This window comes from Vulpes lagopus, chromosome 4, assembly GCF_018345385.1.
Source record: "Vulpes lagopus strain Blue_001 chromosome 4, ASM1834538v1, whole genome shotgun sequence".
Taxonomy (NCBI): domain Eukaryota; kingdom Metazoa; phylum Chordata; class Mammalia; order Carnivora; family Canidae; genus Vulpes; species Vulpes lagopus.
This window is the reverse complement of record NC_054827.1, coordinates 144,880,195-144,901,228: the sequence shown is the minus strand read 5'-3', so window position 1 is coordinate 144,901,228 and position 21,034 is coordinate 144,880,195. Positions and strand designations below refer to the sequence as shown.

The following is a 21,034-nucleotide window of genomic DNA, read 5'->3' as shown; positions in this document are numbered from 1 at the left end:
ACATTTGCTTGAATCCACTAGCTGTTCGCATGAAGGATGAAGTGACCAGGAGACAGGATGAGGGAGAGACATGTGTTATCTATTTTTATTCATCTTTAAGAGAAGCATTAGCCTGGAGTTGAATTTGTACTACATGAATATTGGGGGGGGGGGAAAGTGGGGGGATGAAGAGAAAAGCAAGTGTCCTAAAGATGAAAATTTAAAAAAAAATGTAACTTCTCCACGTAGCAGAGTGAGGAGGGCTGGCCATCCCTTTTGATTAGTCATGGGAAAAGTGTGGGAAGAAATATGTAAAGAGGTGGGTACAGTCCAAACTGTCTGCCCCCGCAGTGAGAGGCTTAATTGTTTTATGCTCTCATTTATATTTCCAAATTACAGGGGGGAAAACAAACATAAAAATAATCTCATAATTAGAAGTAGTGACTGTTAGAGCCCTTGGTGATGAGCCAGCCCCCCCACTCTTCCAACGAGGCAGTGATCGCTGAGTGGTCCCCCCACAGCACCCTGCTGGTGGCTTAGTAGAGGCAAGCCCAGGAGCCCGGCCCTCTCCACGCTGTCCCCCACGCGCACGGCAGCAAGGCTGTAAGGAGTGGCTGGGCTCAGTTCAGCTTTCTTGGGGCTACGGGTACCCTCAGCATTTGTCCACAAGGGGCGGTTTGTTCATTCAGACAGATGTGCCCAGATGTGGCCCCTTCTCAAGATGCGAATCCAGCGCAGAGGCCAGCCGAAGACAGGGAGACTGGACAGCGTGGCGGCCGATGCTGGCGAGTGTCCCTCGTTCCCAGTGCCCCAAAAGCCACCACCCTCACTCAAACCCACACGTGCCCAGTTAATAAGGCAACAGAGAGCAGAGGCCAGGACATACTGAATGTCACTGTGTGGTTTTTTTCAGAAAATGACTTAAAACGTCTTCCTCATTCCTTTTATGTCTACCTTAAAAACACCCTAGTCCTCTTCTGCCACTTATTTTATTTTATTTTATTTTATTTATTTTATTTTATTTTATTTTATTATTTTTTTGAATCATGTTTTTATCGCTGACGCTGGCAACTCCAGGCTAACTCTGCTTCTCTTAAACAGAATTCTGGGGGAAAGGCTATGTGATTTCATGAGCTTCCACTGGCAAGTGCAGTTAGTGGTAACGTTCGTTGCTTTCCATCTTAGGGTGAAACGTGCACCGGCCCACTTTCCCACGTTAATAAGCGCAGCCTGCTGACACTGGCTTCAGCTTTGCCTGATGAACCATGACTTTCTGGACGTCGGGCTCATCACTGTGGAGATCAGTGGTGACAGAGGGGAACGAAAAAGGTATGGGACACCTGACGGTGTTCTCTCTCCAGAGGCTTCCCTCAAAATTCGGTTTTAAAGGAAATCTTTATCTGTGCATATGAAGATTATTTTATTTTCACCTACTTCAAAACCTCAAATGCAGGAAAAGTAAATCCACGCTTTAGGAGCTTATGGGTTCTAGACGCATGCCAATACAGAAGAAATGCGACGGGTTCCAATCGAGATGTGCTGTAAGTGTACGATATACACTGGATTTCAATGTTTTAAAAAATGCAACCTATCTAATAGTTCTCATACTGACCACGTGTTGAAGTGGATCATACTGAGATGCAGTGAGTTAAACAAAATATGTTCCCCCAAATGAATTTCACCTGTTACTTTTTAAATGCAGCTATCGAAAAATTTGAAATTACACAGGTGGCTCGTACTCGTTTATACTTCTACTGGCTGGTGCTATTCTAGATATGAAGTTAGCAGACTTTTCCTGTAAAAAAAAAAAAAGGGCCATATGGTAAGTATTTTAGGTTTTGCAGGCCACTTGGTGTCCATGAAAACTGCTTAGCTCTGCTGTGGTATCAAGAAAGCAGCCACAGACAACTGACTTATAAGCGAATGATCACGGCTGTGGGCCCGTTCAACTCTGTTTACACAAACAGGCAGCTGGCTGCGCCCGTCGACCACAGCTTGCCGACTACGGTTCTAGATTATCGAGCTTTTATTCTAGATTTAGAGTTTCGGAAACCACAAAATGACAGAAAATGTGCTTTTTAAAGGAATGATCATACGGGAGAAATGAGATGAATAACCCAATTAGGCATAACTTCGTAGACGTGTGGTTGATGGTGCTTGATGGGTTATTTTGCAAAGGTTCCCCAGTGGTGGCAGCGTTGGCATCTTGCTATTGTTTCCTTTGGTAAAGATCTAAGTGGGATGAGAAGTTCGAGCTAGCCTGGGTGCAGAAAAATGTCACGGGCTGAGCCAGATGACTTGAGAAGTGGGAGAAGCAGGAGTACAAGAGAGGAACAATTTCAGGGATGGACAAGGCTTTCGTAATATGGTGGTGGAGGGGGGGGGGTGCTGGCCCCGAAGGGGACCTCAAAGGCACCATCTGCGGCTCTAGGGGCAGGGTCCAAATCCCTCAAGAAGGCATGACGGCCTTCAGTCTTTGGGGCACGTATGCAAAGTAGGAAGCTGGTGTCTCGTGGATTGAAGCAGACCCAGTGGGCAGCTGCCACGCCATGAGCTGTGGCTACCTCTGTTATGTACACAACCAACACCAATTAGCAACACATCACACTCTAAATATTGATTAAGCTGAAGCTGATTTCCTGGCTTAAGTCATGTGTGTGGTTATCTGTTTCCTGCCAGGAAAATAAAGCAATTAAGTTGAAGAGTTTCAGCTACAGGCATGACACGTGTCCAACCTTCATAGGTATTTTCACATGCCAGCTTGCATTAACGGAAGTAAAAAAAGCACCTAGTCACTCCTTTGTTTAGAAATTATGAGGTCAGAGTCCGTGTCTTATTCATTGTTATGTTCCTGGCTTCTAAAATAGAGCTTGGCACACAGTAGGATTTTGGGTGTTTCCCGCTGAAGTGAAATACTGGGCGGGAGCATTTCAGCCAGGAGCCTCTGTGGTCCTCCTCGGCTCACTGCTCCAGGGAGCACCTGCGCATAAACCGGAGGACCTGATCCAGAGTCCCTGCCACCCTCTCCTGATGTTCACAAGCTCTTCTGTGACAGGGGCCCTCTCCGCTTCTCTATTTCCATCCAGCCTCATTAATCTCCTTGGAAAGAACCCTTACCCTTTGGCACCCCCCCCCCCGGGGGTCTCCTGGGGATCACAGCTGACGTGAGGTCAGGGAAGGTGGCCCTCTGGCACCTACCTTACCCATTTAGGGTGGGCTTCTCTTACCTATGGAGTCCTTCCAGACCTTTCAGACAACCACCCTACCTTCTAGAACTTTTCCATCTCTCCACACCAAAAAATATGAGTTAAATTTTTAAAATTTCCTATCCCTCTACCCCCTGTTGGACTCTTGTTCATCTGGCGAGTTCATCCGTGTTAATGTGATAATGAAAAAGGACTGCAGTAGTATCACAGATCTGCATTTCTCTGCCAGGCTGGGGGAGATAATGCCTTAAAAGCAAAGCCCAAATGCACTGCAGCTATAAAGAGAAATTTAGGGGGGTGAGGGGGGGCATTTCTGTGCCCCTCAAATTAGCTATTTAGGCAGCCACATGGATGTTCCACCTCGGAAGCTACTGAACTGTTTTGCACACAATGGAGCTGGGCCCTGAAAGATGCCCGAGCCCTCGAACATCTGTTTACACCAGAAGTAAGCCTTAATCAAAGTCAAATTTGACAATGTCACACACACTCCGGAAACATAGATTCCCTGGTGTTTGTCTAATTGTGTAAGATGTTATGTACAGTGTATGTACTGTAAATTCTCTTTAAAGAAAGAAATGGGTCATTAATGTTGTGTTCATGATAAAAGACCCCAAATTAAAGATCAAAATGCACTCAATTCAGAGGGGGAGTCAAGAAACAGATGAATTTATGTATCTTCTGGATAGAAAAAAAAATCTATCAATTCTCCCTAAGCTTCTTTTAGGATGACTGCATCTGATGCCTTTCAACAAAATCAATAAGAAGAAATTCTATTCAAATAACCCTCCCTGTTCCAAAAAGCTGAGAAAACTTGGCTCTTTTCTCTGCATGGTCCACTTGTTATTTAAGGAAAGGACAGAGAGATTGGAACATCTGAGATCATTCACGGGGAGGGTTATTTACACCAACAAATGTATGTGGGTTCATGTAATATGCAAACAATTATCGAGTGTCTGTTCTTCTCATTCCTGCCCATCCCACCCCATCAGTCACCTAAGGAAACCTTGCTCATGAGTGCTTTCTCGTCAAGCCGGCTGGATCAAACTTTCCATACATCAGAAGGTAATTGTATTGGCTTAAAAGGCCTACTTCTCCAATTTCTGCTGACTAGAAATAAGTAAAAATCCTGTTTATGTCAACAAAGTATGCAATTAAACAGAATGGGCAGTGATGTCGGTATGGAATCCGAAATCGAGATGTGCTTTGGGAACTACATCCCAGGTGACCCACATGCCTTCCTAAACCTGAGAGCTGGCTAGAGAAACACCACCACCACCACCACCACCACAGGCAGTACTCCTAGTTGCACTGGCTCCCCTCCTCTCTTTGATACTGCTTTGATTTGATTTAACTTAAATCATGAAGGTAACCAAGGGTTGGTTTGGTTTCATTTAACTGAGTACCCAACTCTGTGCCGGGCCTTGGGACCGATGCCTAAGTCGACTTCTCACTTCAAAACTCATCCTCTCAAAGAGAACCTCACAGGACTTCTCCCTTCGAATCGAATCTTCACACCAGCTCTGGGAGGGACACAGCATTCCAGTTTTACGGCTGAGAAAATGGAATGGATTCAGAGATGGGAAGTCACTTGGCCAAGGTCAAGCAACTACTCAGAGACAGAACCAAAATTCAAATTCCTATCTGACTCCAAAGTCAGTGACGGGGTCTCTCTGGTCTTCCAGAAACGCCCAAAATGAGGCCCTCGACTCACCAACTTACTTCTACACCTGTCCCACTTTCTGGCCATGGGTGGTGGAGGGGGGGCTGTTGAGACTTTGCTCACTGTCATCCTGAAGGGAGGTAGGGGGGTGGGGGCTAAGATCCCAGCAGGCAGCTACACCTTGCGCCTGGGGAAGATAGGGATTATCTTACCCACAAACCACACGCCGCACCGAGCCAACGCCCCAACTCAGCCAAGCCCTTCTTTGGATGAGGATGGCAGACAAACCAGGGCAACCCAAGCCGATGTCCCAATCCCTCCCATGCTGCACAGCCTTCCTGCCCCTCGGGTCCTTTCTCAGGGGAATAGGATGAGCCAATAAACAGGGCAACTGAATTCGCTGGAGGCTATTTATGGCCCACTCATGTCCATCTGTCTCCTCTGTGAGCTGCCTGGGTTCTTTATGCCTTGTCTATCTTTCCTCCAGCTGCTTCCTTCAGCCGATTCACGACTCCCACACTTTTGCCCACAGGACTCGAAGGTACAGAGAGCAAAAGGCAAGCGCCATGGCTTGGGAGATTTTAGGTGCTCTGGTCAGGGTGAACGTGGACTCTGTTGGCCGACGGGAGGTTTGAAGCTCATCTCTATATTTCAAACATCCGTTTTCACTCTCGAGTCAAGATAAGTGAGAGCCTCTCTGTCTCCACCCTGTTCCGATCTTCCTAGGCCCTGTGTCACGCACGGAGTGAGGAGTCTGTGAGTACCACTCGAGGGATAACCGACGGTCTGCGGCCACTGATGGAGAGCTCTGGCACAGCCACCGTCCGCGGACGACCCCCCATACATCTGTGCCACCAATGCCCTCTTACTTCATTGTCCTCTGGTCGTCTAACAAGTGCAAATGTCCACCCTGAATATTTCGGCTCTACAGCTGACATCAACACTGGCCATTGTGAGATCTGTTTTTCTCATTTAAGAAAAAATTATACATTCGAGACCAGCGTTCGGAATGGACAGAAATGCCTTCTCCAAGTGCCACCGTCACAGATGGGGCCGGGCAGCCTCAGCTGGTCCGGCCAAATCTGGAGGAAGGTACGAGTTAATGATGTAAGAGAATGACAAGGGCGGGGGGTAGGGGGGTCTGTTGGCAAGTCCTGCGCGGACCACACCACTCAGCACCAGTGACCTCAGTGGAAGCGATTCCATTACCTTTTACTTTCCAAGCCCTCACCCTCTCGGAGGAGGCTCTCTGCCACCTTGACCTTTGGTGACCTTAGAATTTTCTGGCAGCTGCTGGAACCAGGGATCATCTTTTCAGAAATCTGCTTGGCATCATTCCGTGACTTATCTTTCAGGCCTCGTCACAATTATTCATGCTTTGGCAGTATCCTAGCTACAGTCACAGTACTGTTCTTGGGCTGCCACTGAAGGTTATTCTGTCCCAGCCAATGGGGACGGAAGGCGCCCGTTGCCTCAGGACCCTGGCTCCCGGAAGCGTGCTCCCCGTGAGGGCAGGGGCTTAAAGGCATCTGTTCAGAAAACCAGTCTCCACCTCCAGTCCTCGAGAACAAGCAAAGAGGTAGGGATAACACAAAGTGGGAATCGGCCCCCGAACCAGAGACAACTTGACTTTGCAACGCATTCCAAGGCACGCTCGCTCTACACCTGGACGCACGTTCACACAAACACAAGTGCCAACCAACCCCCCAACCCTCAGCTGCCTCCGGACTAGACAAAGACCGTACCTTTTACCTTGCCATCACAGGTGGCAAATATTTCCTGGTTTCACCTATTCTTCTCTTTAACATCCTACTTCCATTCTGGGGCCTCTTGTTTCTGTTTTGTGTATTTTAGGCTCCTTTAGACATGACCTCACATCCTGGCCAGTGGCACGGTGGCCACTCATTGTAAGAGCTTTGCTAATGGCCCATGCATCTATGTATGAGAGGAACAAGCTCAGAGCAGCAAAAAGCAGAAAGCAGTAAGTTAGCCTGCCTAGGAACTGGGGCTCTGGAAGGGGACAGACTTGGGTTTCAATCTCGGACTACCTGTGTGGCCCAAGGCAACCTACCTAACCTGAGTCTCAGCTACCTCAACTGAATGAGGAGCATAACAGCTCCTACCACACGAGGCTGTCGTTAGAATACTGGATAATGCAGGGGCGTCTGGGTGGCTCTGCTGATTAAGCATCAGATTCTTGATTTCGGTTCAGATCACAACCTCAAGCCCCACGTCGAGCCCCACATCGGGCTCCACGTTCAGTGAGGATCTACTTGAGGATTCTCTCCCTCTCCCTCTGCCCCTCCTCCTGCTCACATGTGTGCACTCTCTCTCTCAAATAAATAAATAAATCTTAAAAAAAAAAAGCCCTGGAAAACGCATATAAACGACTTAGGATAATGCAAACTATTCTTATTATTTATGATTCTAAATTATGGGATAGCTTTCTTCCTCTAGTGTCTACATGTTCCTGAGATCCTGCCCAAGCTACTCTGCTCCGCCTCTACCCTCCACCTGCCGGCCTCGCCTCCCTGACCAATCACTTCCTCTAGGAAATATTCCTTGACAAAGAAAATGGACACGGTTACGCATCCCCCCCCCCCCCGCTTTGTTTTCTGTATCTCGTGTTTCCTGCAGACGTTCTCCTGCCTTGCACAGCGAATTTCTCCAAGGTCAGAAAGCCTTCCTTACCTCTCACCACTGGCTTAGGTAGCACATACCTCTAGAGCAGAATCCTAAGGAAATGGATAAACCTTTAGAAGAAAAGGTGGAGCCCATCTTCCAAATCACACCTCTGCTTTCCTGGGTTTGACAAAAGCTTAACATTTAGCTGCAAAGTGGTTTGCTTGTTTATCAAAGTCCTTCCTGCGCAGTGGCATATTTGCAGCCCATCTGAAGGAAACACAGTCAAGAAGCACTGCTTCTTGTTTCCCTCTTCCGGATGGTTCCAAAATCCAACCCTTCCCTGTCTGCCAAGACACTCGGCCACGCTCAGATTAGTTCGACTTTGCAGTATTTTCTATAATCTCTGTCTTCAGAGCCCTCACCTCACCACCTCACTATCTTGCTCTACTCCACGCAGAGCATCTCTGTCCCCTCCTGTGATCTGTTCTCCTGGTCTAAACAGAACTTTTATACTTTCTCCACCACCTGTCTCTGTTCCTGCAGACCACGAGGCCTTTGGGCTTTGCTCCTGTCACTCTGATTCCTCAGAACTGTCAAGAAGTGGGCTCTCCTTGCCAGGTCTTGGGATTTCCACATGGAACTTTCCAGACCACCTGTACATTAATGTTTCACACGCTGCTCTAGTACATCATTTCTGCCTCTGTGGGTAACCAGGGCCTTGTGGATGTGGATCATCTGTTTAAACTGAAACCCTGTCATCATCTGTTTTGGCAGTTATATTTACGAGCCTGTGCGCTGTAGCCCTGTGGCATAAATATTAAATAATACCACCTCTGGGGTGAAAAAAAAAAAACCCAAACCATGCATGTTAACCGACAACTTCTTAGGAAAATATTGAATAAATCTGGCCACGAAATCTGGTACTGGTTGACTTTAAAATGGGAGGAAGAGCCTGGATAGCTCAACAGGTAGACGCTAACGCAGAATTACAATTAGCATTTTCACACCCTCCTGCTTCAAGAAACGCAGCAGACGAGAAGTAAAGAGTGCTAAAAGAAACTTGGGCTGGATGGCAATCTCTTTGGAATCAAATTTCTAATGCCCAACAACGTCTCCTAAGCAGTTTTTGGCTTCTACGAGGAAAGACTCCAAATAATGGCGGTACCACATCATCAATGAGAACAATCCTGGACAATGACACTGCTCAATTTTAAGCATTCTGCGAACTTCCTATTACATCGGTTTCATGATTCAGCATTTTCGATTTCACTTATTTACAGTAATATATGGCGAGATAACCCCGGGCTTCTGCAGGATCCTGGAGCCTAAGGTAGGCTGGGCAGGAAGGGTGTCGCCTTCTGTAGGTTTACATTGTCTGGGAGGATTCCGAGCAGAAGCTAGCAAGGCTTCAAAGGAGTCGAGGGCTGATTCCCCCACCGTGTCCCGAGGGTGAACATTGCTCGGGTATTTTTAAATGGGCTGGTTGGGGGAAAATAGGTTAGTGCCATTCAGCTGGTGACTGAAAGAGGAGCCAGGAGGAGCGCAAACGGTCCGCGGGCGCGCAGCAGCCGAGCGTCTGTTCTCCGGAGCGGCACCGCTGCAAAGCTCGAGACGCAGCTAAAGTCACCGCTCGGGCGGGCGGCAAGCGTGTTGCAAGAACTCGGATTCTTCCTGGCATCCGCAACTTGGCTGGAGTGACCGCGGAGGAGTTGGCGAGCGCTGCAAGCGCGGGGTTCGTCGCCGGCGCGGTGGCAGAAAGCGGTCCCGGCCAGGAGGACCCGGCGGGGACGAGGGGAGGGGAGGGGAGGGGAGGGGTGGGGAGGGGAGGGGAGGGGAGGGGCGGTGTTCGCCGGGGGAGGGGGGGGAGAGAGGAAGAGAGGAGAGGGGGAGAGGGGGAGAGGGAGAGAGGGAAAGAGAGGGGGGAGGGGAGGGGGAGAGGGAAGGAGAGAGGGAGGGAGGGAGGGAGAGAGGAAGAGGGGAGGGGGAGAGAGGGAGGGAGAGAGGGAGAGGGGAAGAGGGGGAGAGGGAGGGGGAGAGGGACAGAGGGAAAGAGAGGGGGAGAGGGGGAGAGGGGGAGGGGGAGAGGGAAGGAGAGAGGGAGGGAGGTAGAGAGGAAGAGGAGAGGGCGAGAGGGGGAGGGGGAGAGGGAGGGAGGGGGAGAGGGAGAAAAGGAGAGAGAGGGAGAGAGAGAGAGAGAGAGGGAGAAAGAGGGAGGGAAAGAGAGAGGGAGAAGGAGAGGGAGAGAAGGAGAGAGAGAGAGGGAGGGAGGGAGGGAGAGGGAGAGGCGAAGTTGGGCACGGGAGGCGAGGAGCTGCGAGACTGCGAGGGAAGCCCCGGCCGGGTAGGGGGCCGGGGGCAGAGCCGCGCGCAGGGTGGAGGGGTGGAGGGGCGGGGGGCGGCAGGGGCCCCCGGGGGCCGCGCGTCCGGAGGGAGAGCGAGCGCCGCGGTCCGCGCCCCCGGCCCCGCGCCCCCGGCCCCGCGCCCCGCGCCCCGCGCCCCATCCCAGGTGCCGGCGCGCCCCGGGCGCAGCGGCCGGGAAGCGAGCAAACTAGCAGCGCCCCGCCGCCCCCCGCCCGCGTCCCCGGGCCCGCGCGCAGGGGAGGACCCGGCAGGGTCCGGCGCTCACCAGGTAGCAGAGCAGGAGCAGCGCGCAGGCAGGGCGGCCGCCGAGGCCCGGGGGGGCGCCGCCGCGCGGGGGGGGCATGGCTGCGGCCCGGGGGCCGACCGCGGGCGGCGGGGGGGGTCGCTGCTGCCGCCGCGGCCACCCGAGCCCCGCGCCGCGCCGCTGCATGGCGAGGCCGCCCGGATCCGGGCCGGAGCAGGTCACCTGGTGCAGGGACCGGCCCCCGCCCGAGGCGCCACCTTCCCGCCCGCCCCCGGCCGGGCCGGCCGCCGCGCGCGGGGCCACCTGCCGCCGCCGCCGCCGCCGGACCCGCCGCCGCCGCCGCCGCCGCTCCCGCCGTCGCCGCCCCCGCAGCCCCAGCCGGCGCCGGCTCCTCCCCGCTGCCGGTGCCCGTCCCTCCCTCCGCGCTGCCTCCCTGCCCAGCCCGCCTCCCCGCGGCGCCCCCGGCCCGGCCGCCCGCGCCCCCGCAGGTGGGCCCGCCCCCGGCGCCCCCCCGCGCCCGGCGCCCCCCGCCCCCGGCGCCCCCCCGCGCCCGGCGCCCCCCGCCCCCGGCGCCCCCCCGCGCCCCCGCTGCCCCCGGGCGCGCTCCCGCTCGCACCTGCCTCTCCCTCGCCCCCTCTTTCCTCCACTTTGCGCCTTTCCTCCCGGCCCTCGCCCGCCCTCCGCCTCGGGTTCCCGCGCGCCCTCCCGCCCCCGCCCTGTCCCCCTGCGGGCCCCGCAGCCCCGGGCCCGCGGGCGCAGGGGGTTTCGTTTCGTCGCCCCTCGGGCGAGGGCGCGGGGCGCGGGGCGCGGGGCGCGGGGCCCGGACGCGCTCTGCCCCGCCAGCCCCCACCTGTCCACCTGCAGGCGGGGCCGCCTCCCCGCCCCGCGCAGCCTGCACCCGGGGTGCGCCCCGCCCCGCCCTGCCGCCCGGGACGCGGCACGTTCTGGACGTTTCCCGAGGGTTTGTGCGGTGCCGCCGCCGCCGCCGCCGCGCTCTTTGTTTTAATTGTCCAGGGCCCCGGCGCCCGAGGCGGGTCTGCGCGGGATTTGCAGCCCCGCGCCCCGGCCGCTACTCTGGACCGACGGGAAAATGCATTAATCAGGTCAACGCAATCGTGCCGAGGCCCTACGCGGAAGGGCGAGGCCGGCGGAGCGCACGGGCACTTTGTAAAATAAATCCTGGCGCGCCCTGGGTCTCGGGACCGGGCTGGGACCTGCGGCGCGCGGCTGGACCCGGCCACCGCCTCGAGCCTGCGCCCCCCCCCAGGCGCCCCGGGAAGCGCAGGGCGGGGGCACGGTCGACCCACCTTTAAAGTTCTCCAAAGCTTCCCTTTGGCGCCGCTGGATTTGTGCGTAGTGCGACTAAGGACAGGTGGGAGCCAGGGATGGGATGGGGGTCCGGGGGCATCCGGCCCCCGCCCGCCCTGCGGGGATGCCACCGCGGAGGGTCCAGTCCAGCCAGGCCCAGGCGGCAGCAGAGGCTGGCAGTCAAGACGGGGTGCCCGGGGCTCGCGCCCCCATATGCCCTCAGCCCTCTCAGTACAGGCCCGGCCGCGCTCAGCAACTCCGCTGAGTCATCCCTTTCTCTTTATTTAGGTCACCTGAGGGCTGTGGCCGTGGGTCAGGCTCTGGCTCCCAGGCACTCACCGCCAGGTAACGGCTTACATCGGTGCTTTTCAAAGTTCAGCCTGTGTCCCAACCGCCGGGGCCCGGGAAGCCACACACGCTGGACAACCCCACGAGAGCTTCAGGTGCAGCCGCCCCGGGGAGGCTTGAAAAGCTGCCTTTCCAGCGAGCTGCCAGGGGACTGCCGGTCCACAGACCTCATTTCCAGAAGCACTGGCTTATAGCAAGGCCATTCTGCTCCCACCTCACCCAGCAGCCACCACGTGAAAGCATCTGAGGGTTTCTTTGTTTGACAGATGTCTCCAACACCTGTCCCGCTTCCATAGACCCAGAGCATTGAAAATCCTCCTGTGCGATGTGCAAAATCACTTATTCTATTGAGTGTCCGAGGGGATGAAAGATATGGTGGCCTTGTCCCAGATTGTGTCCATGTAGATATATATTTATATATTTGGTCAGATCAAAGGCTACACTATGCTTTTCAATATATGTGGAAGGACAATTGCCGGCCAGTTCCAGAAGATGGGGTTTCACAGCATTTCTGGAACTTCCACCTGTCTTCCTGGGGTTCTCCGGCGTTCTCTCCTTCATTGCACACAGACTCGCTGGGTCTTCAGGGAACTAAATGGTTTCCTCGGGTTGTTTGTAATCAGGATTCGTGGCATTGGAGGTTGAGAAGCCCGTGGGTTTGAATTTCCCCAAGTGTAGTCACTGTGGAGGCACCCCAGAGGGCACTGGGCTATTTTTACCCTGCTATAGCAAACCTCTTGATATACTCGCTGGGCTTCTAGTGTGTTCCTTCTGTGTGCATCAGGCATCACCCAAGGCCCCAGAATCCAGAGGTGAGCAAACATTCCTTCCCCAAGAGGAGCAGCAGGCATTGTAGAAAACTAACCAGACCTCAGTGTGGTCCTCAAAAAGGGATGTTCAGGTCGCTCTGTGGCCTAGGACGCTCTGTGGCCCAGGGTAGGGGATTGCGGGGCGGACTGATGACTTTTGTGCTGGAGGGGGGCAGAAACAGAGGGTCAGGATTTCTATTCACAGCGGTCTGTGACATCTGGTCCAGAAGCTACAATCAGTTTAGGCCCTTGCGTCCTCTCTAGCTGTCCCTATGGGTCATTTGAAGGGTGCGGCCTTGTTATAGAAGAAGACCGTTCAATTTAAGCATAACCATTCTTTCCCGCCTTTACAATTTATTGGTTTAAGTGAAGTTTTGATGCTCCACTAAACTGTGAAGGTCCCCGGGGACTGTATTTATCCGGTATGGCTCACCACTGCCTCGGTGTGAGTCAGTTTATCGCATCCCCTCCGACAGGCCACATGACAGCAACTCCACACCTCGACCTGGAACAGGAGAGAGTCCCGGGGGAGGGCGGGAGCCTCTCTCCACGGGCTCACGGGGAGGAGCAACCAGAGCCCTGGGTGGGTTGGGTCAGGGCTGCAAGAAAAAGGCCAAACCTCCACTGAACAGGCTTGCCTCCGTGGACACAGAAGGGCATCCCAGGCCAGTCGATCTTAGATGCCAATATGGTTTGAAATCTTGTAAAGTCTCAGTGACCTATGATGGCCAACTATTCACTTGTCAGGTAAAGATACTTAAAGCATTTAATAAAGCCTAAATTTAATAATATAAAAGTCATTATTTTTTATATTTATGTATTTATATTCATATAAAAATACAATTATTTAAGATAAATAATAAATTTAAAAATATGTTTATTTTAATACATTTAATAAAAGTCATTTATTTTATTATAATAAATTTAAAATAATTATATTATTTATGTAAATAAATGTATTAAAAATGTGTTTAAAATAAAATTTGTTGGGCAGCCCGGGTGGCGCAGTGGTTCAGCACCATCTTCGGCCCACGGCGTGATCCTGGAGACCCAGGATCCAGTCCCATGACAGGCTCTCTGCATGGAGCCTGCTTCTCCCTCCACCTGTGTCTCTGCCTCCCTTTCTCTCTCTCTCTGTGTCTCTCATGAATAAATAAATAAAATCTTCAAAAAATTGTTTTATTATTATTTATTAAAAATGAAAAAATATTTAAAACAAACAACCCCCTTGCCCCAATATGCTTTCTTTTATCAACAGTATTTCATCCAACAGACAGGGTATTCTTACCATCAAAAAATTAGGAAGGACCTAACATCATAATAAAAGAAAGTCCTTTAAACTGAATATAATTTGTGAAAAACACCCACTGTGTCATTGTCTTATTTTGCTGTGGACCAATAGAAACTTAACCTTCAGGCTGTCACAGTCCGTGCAAGGGCCCTTGGCAACCACATGTCTAGGTGCCAAGGATGTCTCTGGAAGAGAGATCCACCCCTACTGAGACACCTGGTCTCTGAGTTACAAGTGGGCACCGGGAGGGCACTACATAGGAGCCAGGAATGCTCCTGCTGCCACTGCCCTCCTACCGGAACCTTTGGGGCCCAAGCAGATGCCACCAAGGCCAGAGAGCCTTCCCTCGTGACCTCAGGTCACAAAGCAACTGGTTCTCTTTGTGCTCACGAGCATCTCGATGCTTCCATGCATGGGAGCATCCCGTGGACCCCCATGGGGTAACCGGCTAATCCTGCTTCACATTCTAGACAGTTCCTTGGTTTGTCCTCGTCAAGTGTACTGAAGGCTCCTTGAAAACACGGGTGGTTTCTTAATCAGCTCTGGGCACTGCCCTTGTGCCTTGTACATAGCAAGCTCTTAAGAAATAGTTAGTTACTCAATAAAATCTACGTCATCATCTTGCTTTTCCATTTTTTTCTCTCCATCCTTCCTTTCCTTCTTGCCCCTTATTACCTCTCTGCCCCCCCCCCTCCCCCGGCCCCATATTCAGTGTCATCTTCTCCGTCTCCTGCCTGTTAGCACCGGGTGGGGGCTTTTCGCACCGACAGGGTTCTCTGGAATTCTGCACCCTACCGCTTCCCTCCTTCCTTTCTGCAACTTCAGATATGCGGAATAAAGATAAATGAACTGTGACATTTGCCTTTTACATCAACACAGGAGAGAAGAAAACAAAAACAGAAGAGAAGATTGCTGTCAGGCAACACACGGCCCATCCCCGTTGGAAAAGCTTGGCCTTTTTTTCTGCCAACGATGACCTTCAGGATCCAGCTAAATCCTGCACACAGTAAAAAATATATATATATTTTTTCAGCATTCGGTCCTTCCATTTCTTTCCTGAAAAAAATGAGAAAGCCAAGGCTTTAGGCTCCCCTAAATCCGTTCCTATCTCTGTTCTTCCTTTTTTGAATCCTCGGTATTTACCAATGACTTCCTGTTCCTTCCTTCCTTAGAACATTCGGCCAGATACCGTCCTCACCTCCTGGTCCTCGGGCCCCAACCTTTGAGCCTCAAGCCTCAGTGACTCTGCAGACTCCTTTCTTGTGGGTCCCGGGGCCCTGGCTTTGAGAAGTCGTGTGAAGAGGGGCTGGGAGCGCCTGTGCCGGCTGGGAGGTTTTCCGTGGATTTCTGCGGGAATGCTGGAGGTCTCGTATCACCCACTCTGTAGCCCTGGTGTGCTCCAAAATGAGCTCTATTTCTGGGCCTGTCAGATGAAATGCTGTTGCTCCCAGTTATTTTTGGCTCGTTGCCCTTCGGAATAGGTGCACATTCAGCTCAATTTTCCCCCGACCCTGAGCTGGGACAACGCCGGCAGCTCTCCTCAGCCGAGCCTCCTCTCCAGCCTGGAGCCTTTGCCCCCTAAGCAGCAGCAATCACAGGTGCCCTGGACTGCACAGCTAGGCTGTTGGTGTTGCGACCAGATGGGCAGCAGGGAAGTCCGCTCCCTGGCTCCCACCCACCGCTGGTGACAGCTTTGTGAGTGGACCTCCCTGGGCAGGTGCAGCCTGGCATCCAGAACCTCCTCACTCATTCTGCACCCTGCACCCTGTCCCACTGGCCATGGCCATGGCTGCAAAACCTTCTCCTACCTGGGGAGACCTGGGATGGTGGGAGTACTTTTTAGGCTCCATGAGCACAGACTTATCTGTACACTGAGGGTCTAAGGACCCTGGGATGCAGGTCAAGGGCACGTGTCCGCATTTGGAAGGGTCTCTTGGGGGAGCGTGTTGAGAAGAACATGTGCGTGGAATGGAAGGGTGGAGGGAAGTTGGGTGTCAATGTGCAGATCCACTTGGGATGGAGCCGTGAGGGACATCGACTGAGCACCCAGGGAGAGGGGGTGTAAATAACTGAGGAAAGAGAGTACACATGAGACCTTGGGGAAACGGGTTGTATCTGCAAGCCTGACAGTATTTTACAAATGCATCCTGCGGCTGACACGGCGATCCTTAGGCGGGCGCTAACATCCACGGAGGATTTTAAGTCTATCCGGCAATAAACAGTATCAAGCAAAATGAAATGTTAGGATCAACTGTACTTGTAGGGATACTCAGTAAGGTCCCTATAAAATTGAGAATTGCCTAGAAAAAAGGAAGCTAGACCAGGGTTCGTTCTCTCTCTCTCTCTCTCTCTCTCTCTCTCTCTCTCTCTTTTAAGATTTTGTTTATTTGAGAGAGAGATATGGGATGCCTGGGTGGCTCAGCAGTTGGGCATCTGCCTTCGGCTCAGGGTGTGACCCCAGAGTCCCGGGATCGAGTCCTGCATCAGGCTCCCTGCATGGAGCCTGCTTCTCCCTCTGCCTGTGTCTCTGCCTCTCTCTGTGTGTGTCTCATGAATAAATAAATAAAATATTTATTTAAAAGAGAGAGAGCGAGCAGAGGGAGGGGCTGAAGGAGATGGGGAAGCAGGCTCCATCCCAGAACCCAAGGCAGACTCTTAACTGACTGAGACACCCAGTGCCCCAGAAGTTCTCTTAACAGCTACTCACCTTGGGGCACCTGGGGGGCTCAGTGGTTGAGTGTCTGCCTCTGGCTCAAGTGGTGATCCTGGGATCCTAGGATTGAGTCTTGCATCGGGCTCCCCGCAGGGAGCCTGCTTCTCCCTCTGCCTGTGTCTCTGCCTCTCTCTGTGGGTCCCTCATGAATAAATAAAAAAAATCTTAAAAAAAAAAACTCCTTATCTCTACAGCTTTTGGCCTAGAGATTTCTTTTTAAAATTCTTATCCAGTGTTACTCTGAGGCATTAATTCATTCAATCCTCCTGACATGGGCAACAGCAGCCCCATTTTACAGATGAAGGAACGGGGACATTTGGAAGACCCCAGGTCCACAGTCACGAGGAGGCAAAGCTGGTTTGGCTGCAGGCAGCTTTGCTCAAGGACCCCAGCTTCCACCAGCTACAGTAAACTCCTGCTGTGACAACAGGTGGCAGAGAGGCAAGCGGGGGTCCTAAGGTGTGGTAGAGCGGGTCACACCTGGGTTTGAAACTTCTTGAGAACACACATTACCATGTCAGACACATCTGTCTAGGGCCATCCCACCACTTCCCAGCTGTGTTACCTCGGGCAGGTCAACAAAGCATTTTTGAACCTCAGTCTCCACCTCTGTAAAACTGAGGATAAAGTCACCGATTTGGGCCATCGATGTGGTGTTGGGAAGACCATCAAGGTAGCATGGGTGAGGATGCACGGCAGCTTGGTAAGCCCTACATGAGAGCAAAGCACTGTTTGGGTAGCATTCACACTTGCCTACTTGCAAGAAAAGGCCCACAAGGAAGGATAACATCCCTTATAAGTTTATGAAAAATGGAGGGGCACCTCGGTGGCTCAATCACTTAAGCGTCTCTCTCTCTCTCTCTTTTTTTTTTAAGATTTTATTTATCCGGGATCCCTGGGTGGCTCAGCGGTTTCGCGCCTGCCTTCGGCCCAGGGCGCAATCCTGGAGTCTCGGGATCGAGTCCCGCGTCGGGCTCCGGGCGTGGAGCCTGCTTCTCCCTCTGCCTGTGTCTCTGCCTCTCTCTCTCTCTCTCTCTATGTCTATCATAAATAAATAAAAAGAAATCTTTTAAAAAAAAGATTTTATTTATCCATTCACAAGAGACACACACAGACACAGGCAGAGGGAGAAGCAGGCTCCACGCAGGGAGCCCAACATGGGACTCGATCCCAGGTCTCCAGGATCACGCCCTGGGCTGAAGGCAGCGCTAAACCACTGAGCCACCCGGGTTGCCCTTAAGCATCTAACTCTTGATTTGGGCTCAAGTCATGACCTCGGAGTTGTGGGATCGAGCCCTGCATCAGGCTCCAGGCTCATCAGGGTGTCTGAGATTCTCTCTCTCCCTCTGACACCCCCTAGAAAATAATGAATAAGTCTTTAAGAAAAAGGCTATGAAAAGTAGAAAAGTTGATTTTTTAAAAGATTTTTATTTGTTCATTCACAAGAGACAGAGAGGCAGAGACACAGGCAGAGGGAGAAGCAGGTTGCTTGCGGGGAACCCAATGCAGGACTCGATCCTGGGGCCCCGAGATCACGCCCTGAGCTGAAAGCAGATGCTCAACCATTGAGCCACCCAGGTGTCTTGAAAAAAGGTTTATAAATACCTGTGGTGGCAGACCTCCAAAGATGACCCCCCCCCCCATGAAGCTCGTCTCCATCATGACCCTGGAGTGGGGAGGGTGTTCCCCCAGTATTTCCCCTGGTGGAAGCCAGCTGCGTGTGTCAACTGCAACCACCGGCAGGCTCTGACATCAAGGTCCAAGCTAGCCACGTGGAGGGAGAGAGGTGCTCAGCTGGCCTCCAGCCATTCCAGCCATCGTGTGGGCCAGACACGTGCATGAGCAAATCATCTGGAACACTTACCCCAGTCAAGCCTTTAGATGAGTCCAACCCAGCCGCCATTCGATGAAAACTTCCTGAGAGTCCCCAAGCAAGAGCTGCCCCACTGAGTCCGGTCAACTCGCTCAACCGTGAAAGGTAAAAATAAATTGTTTTGAGCCACAAAGTTTAGAGGTAGTTTGTTGATCACAGTAGGTAACTGAAAACAGTGTTCTGGGCTAATAGCAGTATTTTTAATGAACAGGTGGTTAGCTTTGAGCTCCCTGGCACTCAAAGCAAAAAGGGGAGCAGGATGGGTTGTGCACCCTTCTTATTATCTTGAATATTCTGATTGACCTGAATGGATAGTTCATCTGACTCATCTCCTTGTGGTCAAATCAGAGTTCTCATTAAAGTATCTTCCTTACATGGGAATCTCTCCCGTCTTTACCAAAATTACAGTGGTACAAATTCTATAATCTGCCCTGCTAGAGCAAACCGAAGAATTGCAGTTGTCACTCGCGAGAAAATGTTCCTTGCACCTGGCCCAAATCTTTCCGACTGTAGCTCAAGCTCCTGTTTGGTTCTCAGCGCATCTTCTGCCTCCTGCCTCATTCCCGTCCCAAATTAAGTCACAAACGGGCTCAGTGTCTCTGGGGTCCTAAGCAGCCAAAATTAATGATTAAAATAGAAATGCTGAAAATAGTTGAAACTGAAGCAGATTGGATGATTTATTCAAACCTTCAGGAAAAATTACTATTCAGCCCAGAATTGGAAATTAGACTTGTGGTTCCTAAGAATGCAAAACTTCCCTGGTGCTAACCCCCTACAAGGAAAAGGAAAAAAAAAAAAAGTAAAATACATACACGGGAGTCTTTGTGCCCTCTAGAGCCCATGCCCTGGGAGGTCAGGAATCATATCTGCATCCTGGATAGCGCAATGCTTAATGCCTTACTGATGCTTTAGCTTTTCTTCATTAAGTGACCTTCCAAGTCTACGATAATAAAAAACATAAAGCTGAGTGTGAATCAGTGATTTCCATTCTTTGCAGTGTGACTTCAGTGAATGGGTGTGTTAATAGCCTGTGGGTCCCATCCTCAGAAGGTTGGGTTAGCACATGGAGTATATGAGGTCACCTCACTTACCTGGAACCTGAACGAGGCCCAGGCCACCCTAAGGAGGTAGTGAATTTTGTCTTTGTGTCGTTGACCTCATCTCCTATACTCTTCGCCTCACTTGTCTTCATATCCCTGAACTGGACTCCGAGTCTATAGTGAACCTCTGGGTGGGTGACTGAAAGATTAGCAGAAAAGACCATTCTCAAGTCACAGCTGAGTTCCTTATCCTACATTTGCATAAATGCTTTCAAGTCACCAAGACGTTTCTCATCTGTATTTCAGTCCATTGTCTCAACAATTTCTGTGGAATCCTGTGAAATAATCCTATTACAAGTTGAATTGTGTTCCCTAAAATGGTATATTGGGAGTCCTAACCCCCAGTGCCTGCAATTATTTATTTGAAAATAGGGTCTTTGCAGATGTTTGTCAAGTGAAGATGAGATCGTTGGGTGGGCCCGGATGCAATACGACTGGTATCCTTATAAGAAGAAGGAAGTTTGCTCACAGACGTGCACTGAAGGATGACAATGTGAAGACACAGAAGGAAGAAGGCCACATGAGATTGGAGCTCCGCTGCCACAAGCCAAGGAATACCTGGGCTTCCCAGAAGCTGGAAGAGGCAAGGAAGGATCCTGTCTAGTGGCTTCAGAAAGAAGTGCCTTGATTTTGAATTTCTACCTTCCAGAACTGGGAAACAACAGATATCTGTTCCAGTTTGGGGCACTTTGTTCCAGCAGCCCTAGAAAACTAATATACAGGTGTTGTCATTTTTCCTATATTTTTTAATGCAATGTTGTTGGGTACCTACTGCATACCAGACTCTGCTGAGCTCTAGAACTCAGACATAAGGGTACAGGTTGATACATAGTAAATCAAAGACCCAAGCCCACTTGGATGGGTTTCTGTGCTCATTCGGTGCTCTTCCCCAGTGTTCTCACACCCAGGGTCCACCCCCATCCATTACCCCTGTCTGGTCTGTGCCCATTCCAGCAACTGTCTGAGAGGTAGGCAATGCCAAGGCTGGAAGCGGCTTGGAAGATCTTATCCCGCCCCTGGGTGTGCCAGGTGCGCCTCCCGAGGTGCAGAGGGGTCACGCTACCAAGTAGAAAGGCAGCAACCGAACTCCAACACATCCTCTCGCTCCCTGGCTCTGATTAATTCATGTTATGAATAAATTCAACAAACAACAAATGTTTGTCGAACGAACACTCAATTATTAATCACTGATAAAGAGAATGTGTTATATACCTCCTGGAGGTATTTGAATGCAAAACAATGCCTTCACCCGGAGGAGCGAGTTTCTGATCATGGAACGTGGGGCTGAAGTTGGGACGGACAAAGCAGGACAGGGAGATTTGTGTGGGGGTGGGGGGGGGGCGGTGAGGGTAGGGTCTTTCACTGACCTGGTGTCTCAGATCCTTAAAGCAACTTCAGTGTCTGCTCAGGATGGAACTGGCTAGCTGGAGAATTCTGGAGGGGGCTGAGGAAGAGATTGCTGTCCTCTGTACTTGGAGCGGCAGTGAAGGGCTGTGACCAGTGCCCTCCTGGATGCC

At 51.7% G+C, this 21,034-nt stretch overlaps 1 protein-coding gene across 4 annotated transcripts in view; it reads right to left on the bottom strand.

Annotated features, from left to right (window-relative positions):
- SEL1L3 (SEL1L family member 3) overlaps positions 1–11,638 on the bottom strand; it is a 101,236-nt gene extending 89,598 nt beyond the window's left edge. The window contains exon 1 of one of the 4 annotated variants that reach the window (XM_041752562.1): positions 11,383–11,638. Coding sequence is in view for 1 of the 4 variants with exons in the window: in XM_041752561.1 (XP_041608495.1) it covers positions 10,097–10,261 (165 nt within the window). In the remaining 3 variants the exon portion in view is untranslated. Of the gene's footprint in view, positions 1–10,096; positions 10,430–10,691; positions 10,753–10,925; positions 11,042–11,382 lie in introns of those variants that run through there. The other 3 variants (XM_041752564.1, XM_041752563.1, XM_041752561.1) reach the window with 3 other exon arrangements.
- Between the last annotated feature and the right edge of the window lie 9,396 nt (positions 11,639–21,034).